Consider the following 20,676-nt stretch of genomic DNA (forward strand, 5'->3'; position numbering starts at 1 on the left):
CTTCAGCTCAATTTCATTGGTTACTTTCCAAGCTTGGATCAATCAATATCCTTGCTCCAGTTTGAGGGGGAGTATTGGATGTCATTAGTCAACTTTGATGGCTGCCAACCTTCAACCTTGATGGCTGCCAATCTTCAACCTTGATGTCATTAGTCAACTTTGATGGCTGCCAACCTTCAACCTTGATGGCTGCCAACTTTGAATGTGTTCATTAGTCATTAATTGTGTTCACATATCATTAGTCAGTAACATAGCTAGAAGTGCGGAGATGCATATGATCTTGTTACTATATATACTAGGGTTGTAATTCCATAAATGTTAAGAATACAAAAACACTTATTCTTCTATATCTTCCTTTTCTTCAATTACATTTATGTTTGTCAATGAAGTAATAGTTGGTTTCTTGTTATATGAAATGTCAATGACAGGCAGAGAAAGCTCAGGTGCACATTACCAGTTAGTCAATGTCCACTCGATGATATTCTGCAGGGCACCTATATTTTTCTGGGAAAGGCACATTATATGGTCTCGTGTTATCATTTGCTTGAAAGTGTAAGTTTTTCCACTCGAAGCAATTTTTCTTGGGGTGATTTACGTGGGTAGGGATGATGTTTTCTAACTGTGGGACCCGAGTTCGACTTGCCGCCTAACAGGCTATGACTTGCCTCATGCCTGGTGCTCGGGGAGATGGGCCGCGGGGATAATCTTAAGCACCCGGAAATTTGTGTGGTCTGCAGAAGAAAACCTTGTAGTTGTGTGATAATAAGTTTGAGATTGAAGAAGTATATTTGTTGTGTATGGTTCTCCCAATTTGTTCTCTTCAAGACTGGGATTACTTTGTCATGAGTTGGTGATTCTGGAAAGGGAAAAATGTAACATTTTGGTCCTTCAACTATATCCCTAAAACTTTTTTTGCTCTTAACTTCGTTTTTCAACTATTGAAAAGTATCTATTTCATCTTTCATGTGAGAGAGTAGCCAGAAAAATCCAATGTGACATTTATTTGGCATATCGGAGTAATCCTAGTTGATAAACTTTGATAAACGTCAACGATATTATGTCTAAACTATTAATGTGTAGCACTTTTAGTGTTTAAATTATACAATAAAATAGTTTGGGGATTTTGAAGAGTTAGGTATTTTGGGGATTTTATGAGATGATCGGTGTAAAATATAAGTTAAGTGGGATAACAAGTGTAAAAATTAAGTTAATTGGATGCCACATATGATTTTTCTGATGTCGGAATCATTTGAGGGACAAACGAGATACTTTTGAATAGTTGAGGACGATTTTAAGAGGAAAAGAATTTAAGGATAAAAATAAAATCAATGGAATAGTTCAGGAACTAAATGTATATGATTTAGGAAAACTCTTTGTATCTCTAACAATTTCTTTCATAACCATCCATAACAGTATTATGTTATTTAATTACATTAAATTGCGTTATTACATTGTCTAATAACATTGACTTCGTTATTACGTTGTCTATTTACATTGAATTTCGTTATTACGTTGTCCAATTATATGTTATGATTGAATTTGTTAGGGATACATACCTCTTGTTGGTGATATTGACTGGTCAATAATGTTGTTCCATTTTGTTGAAGCATGATATGAACCGCCAAAGTTGCTTCCCGTCATGACATTGTGTTAAAGCATGATATGAACAGCCAAAGTGGCTTTCTGTCATGACTAGGAGAATTACTTAAACGTTCTTCTAGCAACAAAACGACACTCAACTCTCACTCATAGATCGCCATTATTTAACAGTTTGTTCTCTGCCACTTTGCAACTCTTTACAAATAATACATTTTTATTCTTTAAATTACGATGATTGCATTTACTTTGAAGTACACTGGATGGAGTATACTTGTGTTCGTATATGATAATTGTGAGCACCCGCTCGTGGGCAGGGCTACAAGTTTTTGCATCGTCAAGTTTTATGGTGTTGAATGAGTTATCGAGTGACGAAAAAGCTTAGTGTACTAAGTCTCACATCGCTTAGGGAAAGGAATGAAGTGCAAAATATATAGGCTAAAATTTGAAACTAGTGACAAACGTTTTTCTTGGCACGAACTAGTATAGATTGGTGTTAATTAAGTATAGAAAGACAAAGTCGTGTAAGTCAGTATGCACTGATCCAAAGCAAGCTAAGTATTACTAACATGGAGGAGCTGGTGCAACCTATCTTAAAAGTTAAAACCTATCCAATTGGTGGATAAAGAGAAGTTGATGATATTGGAATACAGGAAAATTCTCAGGTGAAGGATCCCACACTTTATTTAAAGTGCAGGATCCATCTAATACCATCTATTTAGTGTGACTGCGACTCTCACACGTGATGGGGTATGCGCGTGAATGGTATTAGATAGATGGATCCCTCATCTGAGAACTTCCCTGGGAATAGAATATTTTAGTGGTCTGAACAAGAGTAGTTGATGATTGTGCCTTATTTTTATTGAAACTCGTCAAATGGCGTTTTCACACCCTTCGCATATTATCACTAACGAATAAAAAGACAAAACAAGATTCGGACAAACAAGGTGTGAGGTGCCATTCAAAACGTCTCACCTAATATCCACAGACTGTTTGGTATGATGAGATATATATATATAGATAAACATTCAATACAATGCCTTAACAAAGATTGCCTTCTTTACGGTGGTAAAAGTGTCCAAACTTTACACGAAATGTGTACAAGTTACGTGCCAAATCCTCTTTTGTCTATCGATTAGCATCTACACACATTTTCCCTCTCTCTTATCTCTTGGCCAATATAAACACACACAGAGAGTCAAAATTAAGGGAGTGCTGGGTTTGTCACTTGTTCTGCTCAAGATGGGGAATGTGAACAGAGATGGCGATATCGATCAGCCTTTATTGCAACAATCATCATCGATTGATTACGTTGATATTGATCAAGAAAACAAGGATTTTGGATCAAAGCTCTGGATTGAAACGAAGAAGCTATGGCACATCGTAGGACCTTCCATTTTCAGCCGGATAGCCTCTTTCTCTATGAACATAATCACTCAAGCCTTCGCCGGACATCTTGGCGATGTTCAGCTCGCTTCCATCTCCATCGCCAACACTGTCATTGTTGGCTTCAATTTTGGATTACTGGTATTAATTTTAAGCTTTTTTCTTGAACCTAAAGTTTTTTTTTCAGGGGTGTAACTGCATATCAAATTGTTATTGCTTGATTATTTGTGATTTTGGATTACTAGTTAGGAATGGCAAGTGCGTTAGAGACGCTGTGCGGACAAGCGTTCGGAGCCAAAAGATACCACATGTTAGGTGTATACATGCAAAGATCATGGATTGTCCTATTCTTGTGTTGCTTCTTGCTTTTGCCATTTTACGTTTTTGCCACTCCGATTCTGAAGCTATTGGGACAGTCAGATGAGGTGGCAGAGGAGTCAGGCGTTGTGGCTATGTGGTTGATACCTCTTCACTTCAGCTTTGCATTTCAGTTTCCCCTACAGAGATTCTTGCAGAGCCAGTTGAAGACACAAGTGATTGCTTGGGTTTCTTTGGTGGGTTTGGTGATCAATGTCTTCACGAGTTGGTTGTTTGTGTATAAGTTTGATTTTGGGGTTGTGGGTGCGGCTGTTGCATTGGATGTCTCTTGGTGGGCTTTGGTTTTTGGGATGTTGTGGTATACTGTGGGTGGTTGGTGTCCTTTGACTTGGACTGGCTTTTCTATGCAAGCATTTTCTGGTCTCTGGGAGTTTCTCAAACTCTCTGCTGCTTCTGGCGTCATGCTTTGGTAATTCTTTTATTTATATATTTGGGTAATGCAGCTTTTGCTATTGACCGAGTTGATAAGTGTAACTTGGTCATCGAATGTTCACACGTTCTCACATATAGGCATATTTCTCACTGTTTGGATAGATTTTTTATATTGATTTTTTATGTCACGTCAACAATTTGACTATCTGAATAGTCGAAAATCTGTCCGAGTTTGTTTTTATTACATAAAGGATTGGTTACATAATTTATATAATTATATGTAACTAATTAGTCTTCTCTGTTTGTCTTTTTATTGGAAATTCATGCAGCTTGGAGAATTGGTACTATCGAATACTAATTTTGATGACTGGTAATTTAAAGAATGCCATGATTGCCGTAGATGCCTTGTCAATCTGGTATGTTTAATTTGCTTCACACCTATGTTGCTCTTCCAAATGCATGTTTACGATGATGTTTTTATTTGCTTTTTATGTTTTTACAATAATAATTAAATTAAATTATTGAGTTAAAAAGAGTTTTTTCTTATGATAATTAACTCTTTCTTTTCTGTTGTAGCAATACCATAAATGGCTGGGAGATGATGATTCCTCTGGCCTTTTTTGCTGGTGTAGGGTAAGTCCATTTCAATTTCCTCTGGTTAGCTTTTACCTTATTTTCTCCAAATTTATCTTCAATAAACATATATTTGTTCATCTCCAATATATATTGCGTACATCCTACAAAATAATCGGTGTAGTACCCGGCTTGAGTGGAGGGAGCCACAAATTTCTAGGGTGTCACATTTGGTGCTAAGTAAACTATCAAGTGGCGAGAGAGCTAAGTGCTCTAAATCCCACATCGTCCATAAGAAGAAGTGAAATACAGAATATAATATATCAAACTTTCAAACTAGTAACCTAGGCTCAAACTAGTATGGGTCATTGTTGGATCTAGGAAGACAAAACCGTGTTGCTGAGCCTAGAAAGGCAAAGCCGTGTGCGGCAGTATGGATTGGCCGAAAACAAACTATTATAGGTCATTATTGGACCTAGGAAGACAAAACCGTGTTGCTGGGCTTAGGAAGGCAAAGCCGTGTGTGGCAATATGGATTGGCCAAAAACGGACAAAATCTTACTAGAATGGAAGAGCGGACTATTACAACCAGAGTGTCAAATACTATATGCACAATTTTGATGTATTGAAAGGTTTTTGGTGACGAAATTTTGCAGAGTAAGAGTGGCAAATGAGTTGGGAGCTGGAAATGGCAAAGCAGCGAAGTTCGCGACAAAAGTGGCGGTGGCGCAATCTACAGTGATCGGACTTATTTTTTGTGTACTTATCATGATATTCCGCAAGGAGTTCGCGTTGATATTCACCACCAGTACCGATGTGCTTGATGAGGTTGATAAACTGGCCTTCCTCTTGGCCATCACAATTCTTCTTAATAGTGTACAACCAGTTTTATCAGGTAACCCTTTTTTAATTAATTTAAATTCCAAGAAATTATATTAATTTATCAACCTCAAAAAAATGGTGTAAAAAGAAACATCTGATTGTGGCAGGAGTGGCTGTGGGGTCTGGATGGCAAGCTACGGTGGCCTACATAAACATTGGTTGTTATTACGTTATTGGGCTTCCCCTTGGGTTTCTGATGGGCTGGGTCTTCCACTTGAGTGTTGAGGTAAGAAGTTTCATTCTTGCATTTGAGCTTTTATTGGGCTTTGCCAGCACTTGAGGGCGATTGGAGTACAATGATCCAACTTAAAGGCCCAATGATCAGTGGATTTTCAATTTTGTCCTTTGCTTATGGAGCTATATTTCTTTTGGACCTCACTTGGGTTGTTATACAATGATCTAAGTACAAGGCCCAATTATGGGTCCATTCTGAATGGCTAAATAGGCTTGGAAAAACCATGCTTCCTAAGCTTGAGTTAGCTATGGAAAGCCATTTGAAGTTTGTCAATTTGTGTACCAGGGGATATGGGGAGGAATGATATTTGGTGGGACAGCTCTTCAGACAGTAATATTGGTGTTTATTACAATACGATGTGATTGGGAAAAAGAGGTACTTTCTAACGAAAACTCTATGTATCCCTGACAATTTCTTTCATAATCGATCATAATAGTACTAAGTTATCTAATTATATTGAATTTCGTTATTACGTTGTCTAATTACATTGACTTTCGTTATTATGTTGTCTAATTACATGTTATGGCTGATTATGACTGAATTTGTTAGGGATACGTAGTGCTGCCGACTTTCTAATTTCTAAGAAAGAATGTTGTTTTGTTAGTCTTGTATTATTATATATATTTATGTTGTTTATATGTAATGGTGGGTTTCGCAGGCTGAAAAGGTCCGGCAGCGAGTGAAAACATGGTCGAGTCCTAAGTCAGCTGATGATGATGAATCTGATGTTAAGCGTTGATTCAATTTTCAATGAAACAACTATCATAATGCAGCACCCTCAGGTCTGGCCGGGACCTATTTTTTTTGTTGGAATATTGTATGGATTTTGGATTATACAATTCGATTTTGCAATGATTTTAGTCTCAGAATAGTGCAATATCTTCCAACTTGATTCCTGTATTTACCAAATGTGTGTCAGGAAAAATTTATTTTCAAGTAACTCAAAGTTAAAAAAATAGAAGTTTACTACCCTTTGGACAGAGATAAATGATAGAATGTTTTCGTCCGTTTATAGAGAGCTTATGTCTAAGAAAAAAATAAGTTAGTATATAAACTGTCAAAAATAATACAGTTAATAATAGGGTTGTCCAACGAAAAGACCGCCAAACTAAGGACCAATCGATTAACTGAAAAAACCGATCAAACTATCAATAACTGACGGAATAGCTCAGATGACACTCATACGTGTGATATCTCATAGAATAGTATATACACTATGCTAACGTCTATGTCAATGTCAACTTATTATCAAACAAATCTGTTATATTGATTTTGTTTTAAAATATCATGATTAATTACAATTGTAATTGAACTTTTGAACACATATTTACTTCATTCAGTGGATTGATAATCGAGTCACCTCTCCTGTCGTTGGTGGCTGTATTGATGTTTGATAGCGTGGCTTAGTGCATGCAGATTTTCTTATTAAAAAACGTTGAAAAGAACTTTTCACGCCACGATCATACTTTTTGACTATTGTATGATTTCATACAAAAAGCTTCATTATTATAGCGCTAAAATCTATGTTAATCATATATTATACGGCCATACATTTACATTGCACGTCTTCTTCTCTCTACCTCTATCTTCTTGGACACGTGAACTCACACAAACTCAAATAAATGAGTGATCACATGATGGGGATTGAAAACAGAGACGGTGATGATCTCAGTAAACACTTGTTGCGTGACCAATCATCATCGGTGGAGATTCGCGATCAAGAAAACAAGGATTTTGGATCAAAGTTCTGGACTGAAACAAAGAAGCTATGGCACATCGTCGGACCCTCCATTTTCAGCCGGATAGCCTCCTTCTCTATGAACATAATCACTCAAGCCTTCGTCGGACATCTTGGCGATGTTCAGCTCGCTTCCATCTCCATAGCCAACACTGTCATTGTTGGCTTTAATTTTGGATTATTGGTATATATATTATTATATCTCTTTTTTTTTTTGCTTGAAAATATCTCTATTTTGCTTGATTATGTGTGGTTTTGGATTACTAGCTAGGAATGGCAAGTGCGTTAGAGACGCTGTGCGGACAAGCATTCGGAGCCAAAAGATACCACATGTTAGGCGTCTACATGCAAAGATCATGGATTGTCTTATTCCTGTGTTGCTTCTTGCTATTGCCATTTTATATTTTTACCACTCCGATTCTGAAGCTATTGGGACAGTCCGATGAAGTGGCAGAGGAGTCAGGGGTTGTGGCTTTGTGGTTGATACCTGTTCACTTCAGCTATGCAATTCTGTTTCCCCTACAGAGATTCTTGCAGAGCCAATTGAAGACACAAGTGATTGCTTGGGTTTGGTGATCAATGTGTTTACGAGTTGGTTGTTTGTGTATAAGTTGGATTTTGGGGTTGTGGGTGCGGCTATTGCATTGGATATCTCTTGGTGGGTTTTGGTTCTTGGGTTGTTTTGGTACGTTGCGGGAGGTTGGTGTCCTTTGACTTGGAATGGTTTCTCTATGGAGGCATTTTCTGGTCTGTGGGAGTTTCTCAAACTCTCTGCTTCTTCGGGGGTCATGCTCTGGTACTCATTTCTGTCATTCTCTTCAATTCTTTTTCACTCTGTGTTATCGAAAATGATAAACATCCCCGTAGTTTGGTATTCCAATCATCCAAGCTTTTCAATTGGGTGCACAAGATTTAAGTGAATTTATGGGTCCCACATATCCCATATGATGCAAATGAAATTTTGTGCTTACAACTCGGCAGCGCATATATCAGCTATTGGAATCTTTATCATTACTGTTTGTTTATTTAAATTTTTTTATCGATCCCTCTTATGCAGCTTGGAGAGTTGGTATTTCAAAATAGTGATCTTGATGAGTGGATTCGGAAATTATGCCACTATAGATTTAGATGCATTTTCAGTCTGGTATGTCTATAATTAAAGTATTAAACTATTAGTTTACATCAATACTATATGTTAATGATCCTCAGTTAGTGCTTTAATTCTTCTTTTTCACAGCGTTAGTGTTGCTAGTTGGGAGATGATGATTCCCCTGGCTTTTTTCACTGGCGCTGGGTACGTAGCATCGCCCATTCCTTTCACTTTGATCCATGCATTAAAATATGTGTAGTTTTCGAAGACACAATATATCTTAATAAGAGCAGAGAAGATCCCGGCAATCAACGACTTTTTCTATCTGCTATTGTTGATGCAATTTAAAGCAATAACTTCCTAACTTGACTGACATTTTTTATTTACGTAATGTGATACTGATGTACAGCTAACTAAATTCATAAGCTCTACGTCGTCATGTGTAGCAGTTGAAATAATTGAGATACTAATTGTTGGGATCTTTATTATTACGGAATTTGTTTTAGCTAATTAAGCTTGTCCAGTGATTAATTTTGCAGAGTAAGGGTTGCAAATGAATTAGGAGCTGGGAATGGCAAGGCGGCGAAGTTTGCAACAGAAGTGGCGGTGGCGCAATCGGCAGTGATTGGGCTCATCTTTAGTGCAGTTTTTATGATATTCCCTGAAGAACTGGCGTCAGTATTCACATCTACTGCTGTTGTGCTGCGAGAGATTGATAAACTCGTCCCCCTCATAGTCCTTTCAATACTTCTTAATAGTGTACAGCTTGTTTTATCAGGTAACGTAATTCCAAACCAATTATACTCATAAGTCTTTTGGTAGGCGAAAAAAGATGGAAAAATAATTTGTGTTAGAGTTTGTGTGGCACGAGTGGCTGTGGGATCGGGATGGCAAGCATTGGTTGCTTACATAAATATTGGGTGCTATTACTTTATTGGGCTCCCACTTGGGCTTCTGATGGGCTTGGGCTTCCACTTGAGTCTCTAGGTATGTTCCACTCCTCACATTGGGCCCATATTGAACTTTTGTGTTGTTAAACTGGCCCATGTTTCTGTACTGTAAATTGGACAATCGGTGCATGTATGTAACAGGGGATCTGGTACGGGATGATATTGGGTGGGACTGCCGTTCAGACAGGGATGTTGGTCTTTATTACATTAAGATGCAATTGGGAAAAAGAGGTAGAGATTTCTCTAACAAATTATACTTGGAAATGATGTTTTGTTTTTTGCTTAATATATGTTACGGTATTTATGAATGACGGAAACAAATACATAGAGTTGACTACTTTTGATTTTCTCGTAAATTCCAAACTCATGTAACTAAGATTGAAGTTTTTGGGATATGCTAGAAGTCCCACATCGAAAAAGATGTGAGACATTTCATTCTTCATAAGATAAACTCACTTCCTAGTTCCTAAAATATCAATTAGACATTTTCCTAATTAAGTGAGTTTGGCTTTGACCTACTTGTTAATTAGAGAGAAAAAAAGTTGTGTGAATCCGAAATATCTTCGGGAACTGAACAACCCAAAACATTATAATTAATATGAATGGGGTCTAAATTTTGAATAAGATAAAAACTCGGATGATGATGACGACATATTTGGATTTACTTCTGATATAGTTTTTTGTTTTTATTTGCAGGCAGAAAAAGCCTACCTGCGTGTGAAATCATGGTAGAAGACTACTTCAGATGAATCTGGCACGCATTAATGAATATAAACTGCAACTAGTTCTCCTGCGTGGATAAGGCTGCAGGAAGCAGGAATTGGTCTTCTTCATTTTCTTGCACCACAGTTGAGCAATTTTCCTAGAAAATTAAACGTAAGCTTCCATATGACTCCATGCTTGCATCGGCACTACGCCTGCCATACGTTTTCCATATGTCAGCAATTGAACATTCTGAAAAGTAGTTCTTGTTCATCATTTTCAATAATATTAAATTAATCTAAACTGACTCCCACCTAGTCTTTTATGAACTAAATTAATTGAATGTATACGGTCATTATTGCATATAAAATTTGTCAACACAACACGCCTTAGAAAGCTTGATAAGTCGCTGATGAAGAAAAATCATAAGAACAATTCAACCAATTTAAATAACCACCACACAACATATGAGCTCTTAATTACATGTTCAAATGTACGAACATGTTAAAATATGGTATAAATAATGTGAAATGTCAAAACTATCAAAATAATTTGTTGGATTTAATGATAAAATAACAAATTATAAGAAGGTATTAGAGGGAAGATGTTGGGTTCAAAATTTAACTTCCACAATTTATAAACTCATATTTATTTGAATTTCTCTCGTATGGGCCAGTTGAGTATCCATCGAGAAGTTATACCATACGTTTGGTCGTTACCTTTTAACGAATTTGAATTTCCACATGTGATATGGAGTTCAACGGCAAAAAAACAAATTAGTATAAAGTTATAAAAAAAATTAATTTTTTCTAAAAAAATTATTACAAAGGAGGATAAAAAAAGCGAGTACAAGCTCTCATCCGATTGCAGATACAGTGTTACAGGAACCCCGGTTCATGCCCAACCACCCACCACCGGAAGAAAACCGGACCAACTGTTCAGACCCGGCTGATCCATTTCTAAACCGAACCAACTCGTTTGGCTCGTCTATGCTCTTCACTTTGATAATCAGCATCTTCCCCTCCCTATTCTCCTTCACCATCGCCACGACCTTCGTCCTTGATTCCTTCACTAGATCCCAAAATCCATCATTTTTTCTCACAAAGACCGAAAACAGACTCTCTTTACAACTCTCAAGCTTTTCCAAGGCGTCGAGAGACCAGGTCAACTCGCTCAAACTCATATCTCCAACTCTCTCTCCAATTTCAACAACTCGGACGAAAATCTCGCGTTGAGCAAGCCTAAAATCCTCACCTACCAATCTCAAAACCTCGTACACCAAACTATTATTCAAAGAAGAACCGGGTGAGTCACTGACTCGTCCCACGAACTCAATCAGAACATCTAACTCAGCCAACAAATCTGAGTTCAACAATCCCAGAACCCTCTCCTCTTTATCACCATCCGAACCAATCCTAGAAACGGCGACGTTTTGCTCAAGAAACCCCGCGTACCATCGAACCCACGACGAGAGCTCCCACATTTCAGGGTCAGAATGGTCTTTGAACGTCGACAGATTCAAGTAGTTACGGCCCCCAAAAGAAGGATAGATGGAGAGTTGATCTTTAATTATGAAGGAACCTTTGGCCAACACGTTGTGGACAGTGAGAAGACATTTTAATGCAACGGTGGCGTTTTGGGTGCCATGTAGACGGTCCATGAGGGACTCGACGCATGCGCATGCAGTGGGGCGGGATCCTTGGCCGAGGGAGAGGACGGCAGCAATGGTTTCAGGCGGAGGAGGGGAGTCGTCGTGGGTGGTGGCACTGAGGACTGCCACGTATGCGGTGGAATAATTGGAGTTTGTATTACAGAGGGTTGCTTTGATCATTGAGGCCTTGTCTTTGAGGATGCCGATTAGAGTTCTGAGTCTCTTGCGATAGACCATGATGTCTGATGATGAGTTTAATTCATGGACGAAGTGGAAGAGAAAGAAAGTAAGAGGATATGAAAATGTTAATTGGGATGTATTATATGAATTTGTCCACCATTAGTGGGGAATATATACGTAAGAGGTTGTGACTTAAGTAAACAAGAAACACGTAATGGAGGTCATTTTCAGCCTGGCCTCCATATTTTACCATTTCTAATTTCATTGTATATCTATAGGTCATCAAATTTTGGAGCAAGAAAACATGACCCTGCATTAAATGTTACGTATTTTCCTACAGTTTTATGCAAGCATAACCTAAATAATTGTTAAGGTAACATGTTCCTATCATGACATGTCATTTTTGAAGAAAAATATGATGAGTCAAAATCATTCCGAAGAGGAATTGTAGCGAATTGGAATTGCAGCTTCCAACCCGTATTGTATTTTCGTGCTTGTTGCTTAATCCGACATTTTATGTAGCAATATGGATTTTCTGCCGAAGCGTATTTGGTTGAAGTTGGAAACTCCTGACATTTGGCGCAGGAGGCAGCAAGAGATGCTAATTGTAGTGGCAAAAAACCGTCAGATGATTCAACCAGCGATATTGGGCGACGGTCAACGCAATGTGGGTCGGTCAACACCCATCTACATCCAAAGCCCTCGGCAGCCCATGAAAAGGCACACAAGCCCATCTACATTCAACGCCCTAGGCGGCCCAACTTCGGGCGCCCAAGCTCGAGATGGTCGACCTTGTTGATCATCATTGATCATGTTCGGCCCAGTCAATCAACGACCCCCAAGTTGGTCAACCATCAAGACAATCAACCACCAAGTCGGTCAACGCAATCAGAACAAGCTTAAGGTAGTGCCCAAACTCTGACGTCCAAGCCCAAGTCGATCAATCCCCAAGTTGGTCAACCACCAAGACGGTCAACGCAACCAGAACAAGTCTAAGACGGCCTAGCCCATGGGCGTCCAACATCTTCGGGCGTCATTATCAGGCGACCAAACCAAAGAGATCCCACTCCATCAAATGTCGATGGACGACGCCCGAGTCGATCAACGCCCAAGTTGACTAATGTCCAAGTCGGTCAACACTACGAACTGCTGGCGAGCATTGATCATGCTCGCCTCAGGTATCAATCGTCCAACTCAACTCCATTGCATATCATGCATATAAGTGCATATTATCAATCATATAACTAAACCATGATCCCCTGCTCTGACTTGGCCGCCCTAAGGCAACTGTCATCTGAGACCATTGTCGAACTTAGACTCAATAAGACAAATACAACCTCTGACACAAGCACGCCGAGTCAGTTGACATGCAACATTGAGCTGCCTGATCTTTGTACGATCTCATCCTTGACCAACCAAAACAAGCCACGCGTCCTGACACCCGACACCACCTTCCCACGATTATCCGTATTATGTACTCCATGTCAGTCTTGGTCGTCACGCAACTCTACTATAAAAACCCCTTTCTTCCTTCGTAAAGGGGGATTTGGAGGGACTCTGGGAACTTCGGATATGGAGACTCTCTCATTCACTCACAGAGTTTCTTCAACCTTTCACCTCCGACCTTGGACCTTGAACCTTGAACCTCCAACCTCAACCTTCGATCCTCCATCGTCGACCAACATCCAGCTTATATCTTGCATCTCTACGGCCACCTCATATGGTCTCCCACGTTGCTTCTCATATTGACATTTCTTACTTTACACCTTTTATATATTTGCTTTACTTGATTTTCTCTGATTACTGACTTGAGCGTCGGAGGTTCTTTGGCAGGTACCCCACCGGTGCCCAAGTTCTTCGATCTCAACCTTGCTTTGTTTTTCAGGATCCCGCTGTAGAAGGCCTCCGTATAAATTACGTTGACTATTCAACGATTGTAGATTCGGGCATCTACAATTTGGCGCCCACCGTGGGGCCTCTACAGCTCTTTGCCTGACAAAGCGAGAAACCACAACTTCAATCGCCTTGAAACATCATGTCTCCTCCAGAAATAGACCCCATGGTCAACGTGCTGTCTCAACTTAGGGCCATGAGAGAGGAGTTATGTGGAAACTCCATCGAGATGGCAGCTATGAGAAGATAGCGACATGAAAACTCCATTTGGATGGCGTCTGTGAAAGAGGAGCTATGTGAAAACTCCAATGTTATACTGACTTAAGCATTGGAGGGTCGACGGTTCGTCGTTGACCAACCCTCACCTTCGTTTTCGAAGCACAGAAACATAAGATGGATAACTCGAAAACAGTAAGAGGTGGAAGACATATGGCGCTCAAGCTTTGAAAAGGAACAAAAAGGATGGTGCTCGGAAAAATGCAGGTGACGAGCTAACCTTAAAACTACGACACCGGGGCAAACATCAACAACAATCCAAGCTAAGTATCTTTGAATTGTTATAAATGTTTATTCTTATGGCAGGTGTCTGAACTTTCTAAGTGTTTGGGCGTTTGTTTTTATAGCTCGATGGCCAAACATACATGGTTCATCCACCCGAAACCCAAAAATTTTGCACACCCAAACTATATTTAGATTTATCTTCGAAAACGATTTCCACCGCCAGTATAACCCTTCTTCTTTACCTCTACCGCCAGCTCCCTTTGAAGACAAGAAACGCCTGGCTCCCGAAGATTAAGGAATGGACTAAAGAACAACAATGAGTTTACACGCAAAATCTTCGACAAAGACACTTCATCCAAACTGAGGGACAAATGATACTTGGTGTGCGAGCTTGTCTGACAAGTCATACTTCAACCACCAAAAAAAGTTAATACTACATACCACTTAAAAAATTTTCGAACAACTTTTTCTTGTCTATTCTTCAGAATTAACGTCCGCCGCCAACTTTCTCAAATTCTCCGTTTCTTCCTTAGCTTCTTCAGCTTTATCTCGCAAACGATTAATCCTCTTGACCTCATCATTTACCTTGAACTCATCCTTAGCCTTAGCATCATCGCTAGCCAAAATCTTCTTGCTCGCCTTGCTAGCCAAATGTCTCTTGCTCGCCTCGTCAGTCAAGAACATCTCGCTTGCCCCGCCAGTCGAGGCAATCTCGTTAGCCTCATCAATCATAAACATATCTTCGCCCCGTCAACCGAAATCACCTCGTCAGCCAAGGGCGTCTCGCTCACCTCGTCAGTCGAAATCCCCTCGCTAACCTTGTCAGCTAAGATCATCCCGCTCGCCTCGTCAGCCAGGAGCATCTCGTCCGCCTCATTTACATGTCAAACATCACCCAAGTTTGTCTTTATCCAAACCAAGTATTATTTTTATCACCCAATTCGATGTGACATTCGTCTTATACATATCTGTGTACTGCTTCGCCGCTTACCGTTCTCTATTATACATACTAGCTTGTTTCATTAACTTGCACGTTATCCCATTTTTTCGTATATTTCACCTTGCACGCCCTGTCAATGGCACTTCTCGGTTCGTCCGCCACATTTGCATGCCAATTACTTTATATCTTTATTGTCTTGAAAGTTGTTCAATTGTTTACTTACACATTTTTTACTATTAACTATTTTATATATACCTGGATTTTGTATAAAGGCGCCACCAACCTTGGCCGCCATTCCTACTATCATATTAACTTGCTTGTTAGTTATCATGTAACTTATTTTTCTCTACTATACGTCCTTTATTTTATTAAAAGCAAGTTGCGCACTATGTCATTGACGCTTCTTTTACGTGGCTCACCACTCATATATTGTTTGAACTTTGAAACCAAATTCTATTGCTAACCTATCTCTTACATCGATCTCCAAAAAGCTCTTTGCTCGTCTCACTAGCCAACCATCTTTGGTCGGCCTTGTTAGCCACGTCCAAACCCAAAAGCGTTGTAATACTATTGGGATCCAAATTAACAAGGGTATTCTTGTCATTAATCTCTTAGTCTATATTATTATCCGCCACTTTAGTTTATACTAACACCAAGTTTGAGCTAAGAACTTGTGACCAGATACTTCACTCAAACTGGGGAACAAATGACATATGATGCACAAACACAAAGGAGGTACAATGGAGAACCAATCCCAAATCCATGGCACTCGAACAACATCAAATTGAGAGGCAAGAGGCATACGATGCTTGAGCAAGAAAGAACAAAGTACTTGTGGCGCTCGAACATCAAATTGAAGGACATGGCGTTCAAAGTATAATATGACAATAGAAGCGAACGAGTAAGCTAACTCTTCAAATTGCAACCTAGTTGTATTGATCTAAGTCAACGTTGTCTTTCGTCTCTCACTACCCAAACCAATGACTGTCTTTATCACCCAATATCTAGAACAATATTGTCTTTACACAATGCAAACATGAGTTTTGAACAGCAATATTCTCTCACTCTTCCCAACATTAACTTGATTATTTTATAGCTTATCTTTTCCTCAATCATACATGTTCTTCATTTTATTATAACAATTTGATCTCCGAAATGCCTTTGCTTACCGAGTCTATTATTTCATCACTAATCTCAACTCTAATTTGTCACATACCAAACTTAGGAAATTAGAAGCAACCTTTCATTAATAAAGATAAGTACAAACCTAGTAATACTCTTCTAGACATCAAACTACTGTTCTAACTATTACTCTACTAAGCATAGAACCTACTTAACTAAGATTGTATGCCCCAACATCGTCGCCCCCAACATTGTTTGCCTTGCTACCTTCACTATCGGTATTTGCGCTGTCGTCTTCACCTCCACCTTCTCCCCCAATATCCTCGTTTCCGTCAACGTCTTCTCTTCCATCTTGGAAATTTACACCCGTTCTTTATTTTTTCTAATTTTTCACAATATTACATTTTATCTCTTGCCACGTTTTTATCACTGCATCTTGTAGTGACAGACAACATTATACGCCATAAACTTTATCTCTCAATTGTCTATATATACATATCTTCTACTTTTTCCCACACTAACTTGTTTATTTCGTAGTTTACCTCTCTACTATTACGCATCCTTTGACTTATCATGACAGCACATCATTGGCGCTTCTTATGAATGTCGCCCGCCCATCGATTAAACCTTAGAGGCCCAATTCTTATTAACTTGTTTCATCACTTATACACATGCAGACATGCTTCTCGACACACGAATCTGTTTTTCTTTTTTCATATATGGACCCCACTTTTTCGTTTCTGATCACATTCTATTTTGTTTACAACTCACTATGTTCTTGAAATACTTTAACATTGTATTCACGACAATTGCATCTCGAATTCATATTATTTTTTTTACACTAATTATAATTCCATATTATTTTAACTTGAATCATACTCTCACAATTTCCTATGCCGCACGTCATTGGTGTTTCATAGGTTGTTCGCCACTTTAAACATTGACTTATCTTTTATACCTTGCCTTATTACACTTTATCTTTATCTCATGCTCACCAAGTGGCTCACCACTTTCTATTATGCCTAATCTTGTGTAACATTGACTCAAGTAGTCCGCAACTTTAAAATGGCGCTCACCATTTTAAGTCGGTACCTCTCAAATTGCTCATCATTTAAAGACAGATGATGCTCCTCGAAACATACAACTGAAACAAATCCAAGTATGTCAACCTTGGCCGCCCAAGCAAAATCCCAAGTCGGTCAACACGACCACTTGAGCAACATTCCAAGTCAGTCAACACGATTACTTGAGCAACATCCGAGTCGATCAGTACAATTACTTGAGTAATCCAAGTCGGTCAACGTGACCGCTTGAGCAATCCAAGTTGATTAATACAATCACTTGAGCAAACCCAAGTCGGTCAAACACGACCACTTGAGTAATCCAAGTCGGTCAACGTGACCGCTTGAGCAATCCAAGTTGATTAATACAATCACTTGAGCAAACCCAAGTCGGTCAAACACGACCACTTAAGCGATCCAAGTCGGTCAACGTGACCACTTGAGCAATCCAAGTTGATTAATACAATCACTTGAGCAACCCAAGTCGGTCAAACACGACCACTTGAGCGATCCAAGTCGGTCAACGTGACCACTTGAGCAATCCAAGTTGATTAATACAATCACTTGAGCAACCCGAGTCGGTCAACACGACCACTTGAGCGATCCAAGTCGGTCAACGTGACCACTTGAGTAATCCAAGTTGATTAATACAATCACTTGAGCAAACCCAAGTCGGTCAAACACGACCACTTGAGCGATCCAAGTCGGTCAACGTGACCACTTGAGCAATCCAAGTTGATTAATACAATCACTTGAGCAACCCAAGTCGGTCAAACACGACCACTTGAGCGATCCAAGTCGGTCAACGTGACCACTTGAACAATCCAAGTTCATTGATACAATCACTTGAGCAATCCAAGTCGATCAACATGATCACTTGAGCAAAGAAAGTCGGCCAATATGACCACTTGAGCAACATTCCATGTTAGCAAGACCACTCGAACAAACCTCGTAATAGTAACAGCGAACTACTCTCGCAGTCAGACTTTGTCTAACTCCGAGAGTGGGGGACAAACTGTAGTGGCAAAAAACCGTCAGATGATTCAACCAGCGATATTGGGCGACGGTCAACGCAATGTGGGTCGGTCAACACCCATCTACATCCAAAGCCCTCGGCAGCCCATGAAAAGGCACACAAGCCCATCTACATTCAACGCCCTAGGCGGCCCAACTTCGGGCGCCCAAGCTCGAGATGGTCGACCTTGTTGATCATCATTGATCATGTTCGGCCCAGTCAATCAACGACCCCCAAGTTGGTCAACCATCAAGACAATCAACCACCAAGTCGGTCAACGCAATCAGAACAAGCTTAAGGTAGTGCCCAAACTCTGACGTCCAAGCCCAAGTCGATCAATCCCCAAGTTGGTCAACCACCAAGACGGTCAACGCAACCAGAACAAGTCTAAGACGGCCTAGCCCATGGGCGTCCAACATCTTCGGGCGTCATTATCAGGCGACCAAACCAAAGAGATCCCACTCCATCAAATGTCGATGGACGACGCCCGAGTCGATCAACGCCCAAGTTGACTAATGTCCAAGTCGGTCAACACTACGAACTGCTGGCGAGCATTGATCATGCTCGCCTCAGGTATCAATCGTCCAACTCAACTCCATTGCATATCATGCATATAAGTGCATATTATCAATCATATAACTAAACCATGATCCCCTGCTCTGACTTGGCCGCCCTAAGGCAACTGTCATCTGAGACCATTGTCGAACTTAGACTCAATAAGACAAATACAACCTCTGACACAAGCACGCCGAGTCAGTTGACATGCAACATTGAGCTGCCTGATCTTTGTACGATCTCATCCTTGACCAACCAAAACAAGCCACGCGTCCTGACACCCGACACCACCTTCCCACGATTATCCGTATTATGTACTCCATGTCAGTCTTGGTCGTCACGCAACTCTACTATAAAAACCCCTTTCTTCCTTCGTAAAGGGGGATTTGGAGGGACTCTGGGAACTTCGGATATGGAGACTCTCTCATTCACTCACAGAGTTTCTTCAACCTTTCACCTCCGACCTTGGACCTTGAACCTTGAACCTCCAACCTCAACCTTCGATCCTCCATCGTCGACCAACATCCAGCTTATATCTTGCATCTCTACGGCCACCTCATATGGTCTCCCACGTTGCTTCTCATATTGACATTTCTTACTTTACACCTTTTATATATTTGTTTTACTTGATTTTCTCCGATTACTGACTTGAGCGTCGGAGGTTCTTTGGCAGGTACCCCACCGGTGCCCAAGTTCTTCGATCTCAACCTTGCTTTGTTTTTCAGGATCCCACTGTAGAAGGCCTCCGTATAAATTACGTTGACTATTCAACGATTGTAGATTCGGGCATCTACACTAATAACGGGTAGAAAAATTTTCAAAAGAATTTGTCGTGGCATCAAAATTGGTAAATGGTAGACCAAGCTATAATCATGACCGAAGAGCCCACACTGTAGTAGGCTTCGAGTAAAACAGTTGGATCATTGTTAAGTGTTGAAGTCCGATTTTAATATCAGCGGGGCCATGCAAGATAAAGTTTCAACTGAATGATTGCAATAAGCTCTAAATTTTTAAAGGCCCAAGCCCATTTTCACTTTGAGAGACCGTTTGAGCCTTTGAGGGCAAGATGGATAAAAGCTCAATGATTAAGTTAGATGCCGATATTAGGCCCATTCTTTCGCACAAGTTTTGTAGGTTTTTTTTTTTTTTTTTGAAAGGCCCACAGGCCACGCACACTAAGCCATGCCCAAAGGGCATGAAGACCACCATAACGAATGGAAAACTATACAAATCCCAAACCCCCTGGTGAGAATGAAACCCTGGACCTCAAGGTCTTGGGCAGACAACCTGATCAATCAGACTACCTCTCATTCTCACTAGTTTTGTAGGTTTGGAATTTGCTCCTCATCTCAATAAGCAATGGAACCCACACCCATTTTATGGGAGGTAACATGCCCAAAAACAATGTAGAAAAGGCGAACAAAGCAATTCCTAAACATTTTTTGAGAACCTTTTTTGTCTTCATTGTTCTTCTATAACGAATGAACAAATGATAAATTTGTGGAAAAAGATTGGCTGTAATTATTCCATCAATTCCACCAAATCTACACCATTAAATGGTGGGGTGTGGTTTTGTCAAATCCAATGTAATCATACATTGAATGGTGATGATTTGGTGGAATTGGCTGGACTAATTCCAGCCCCCTATCCCTAAATTTGTATAGTATTATTTTTAGTTACGAAAAAAAATAATTTGGAAAAGAAACAACAATCGTACCAAAATCTCTCTCAATAATTGTTAATTGATGTTCTTATATATTAAAAAAAAACATCACTAAAAAGTAACACCCATTAGTGCCACCTGGCTTATTTTAGATTATTAGGTATTTAAGACAGAAAGGCAAGTTTCAAACGTA

At 39.8% G+C, this 20,676-nt stretch overlaps 2 protein-coding genes and 1 pseudogene across 2 annotated transcripts; 2 read left to right on the plus strand and 1 right to left on the minus strand.

The window, feature by feature from the left end:
* Positions 1-2,683: 2,683 nt before the first annotated feature.
* On the plus strand, positions 2,684-6,293 carry LOC120009179 (protein DETOXIFICATION 27-like). Its single transcript, XM_038859650.1, has 8 exons — positions 2,684-3,123; positions 3,228-3,769; positions 4,062-4,148; positions 4,309-4,365; positions 4,962-5,200; positions 5,295-5,413; positions 5,708-5,797; positions 6,081-6,293. Exons 1-8 carry the CDS (start codon positions 2,839-2,841, stop codon positions 6,159-6,161), a joined length of 1,500 nt encoding a protein of 499 aa, XP_038715578.1. The 5' UTR covers positions 2,684-2,838; the 3' UTR covers positions 6,162-6,293.
* A 166-nt stretch (positions 6,294-6,459) lies between these two features.
* Positions 6,460-10,206, plus strand: LOC120009180 (annotated as a pseudogene).
* Positions 10,207-10,682: 476 nt separating this feature from the next.
* Positions 10,683-11,943, minus strand: LOC120009628 (putative clathrin assembly protein At4g40080). Its single transcript, XM_038860280.1, has one exon. The coding sequence runs from the start codon at positions 11,788-11,790 to the stop codon at positions 10,759-10,761; it is 1,032 nt and encodes a 343-aa protein (XP_038716208.1). The 5' UTR covers positions 11,791-11,943; the 3' UTR covers positions 10,683-10,758.
* Positions 11,944-20,676: the final 8,733 nt, after the last annotated feature.

Source organism: Tripterygium wilfordii, chromosome 11, assembly GCF_013401445.1.
Source record: "Tripterygium wilfordii isolate XIE 37 chromosome 11, ASM1340144v1, whole genome shotgun sequence".
NCBI lineage: Eukaryota > Viridiplantae > Streptophyta > Magnoliopsida > Celastrales > Celastraceae > Tripterygium > Tripterygium wilfordii.

Bases quoted from the DNA above. Each gene is read 5' to 3' on its own strand.
- LOC120009179 (XM_038859650.1), top strand. From the start codon at position 2,839: ATGGGGAATGTGAACAGAGATGGCGATATCGATCAGCCTTTATTGCAA. The intron at 3,124-3,227 runs GTATTAATTTTA...TTGGATTACTAG, and splicing joins GCTTCAATTTTGGATTACTG to TTAGGAATGGCAAGTGCGTT. The intron at 5,414-5,707 runs GTAAGAAGTTTC...TTTGTGTACCAG, and splicing joins TCTTCCACTTGAGTGTTGAG to GGGATATGGGGAGGAATGAT.
- LOC120009628 (XM_038860280.1), bottom strand. From the start codon at position 11,790: ATGGTCTATCGCAAGAGACTCAGAACTCTAATCGGCATCCTCAAAGAC.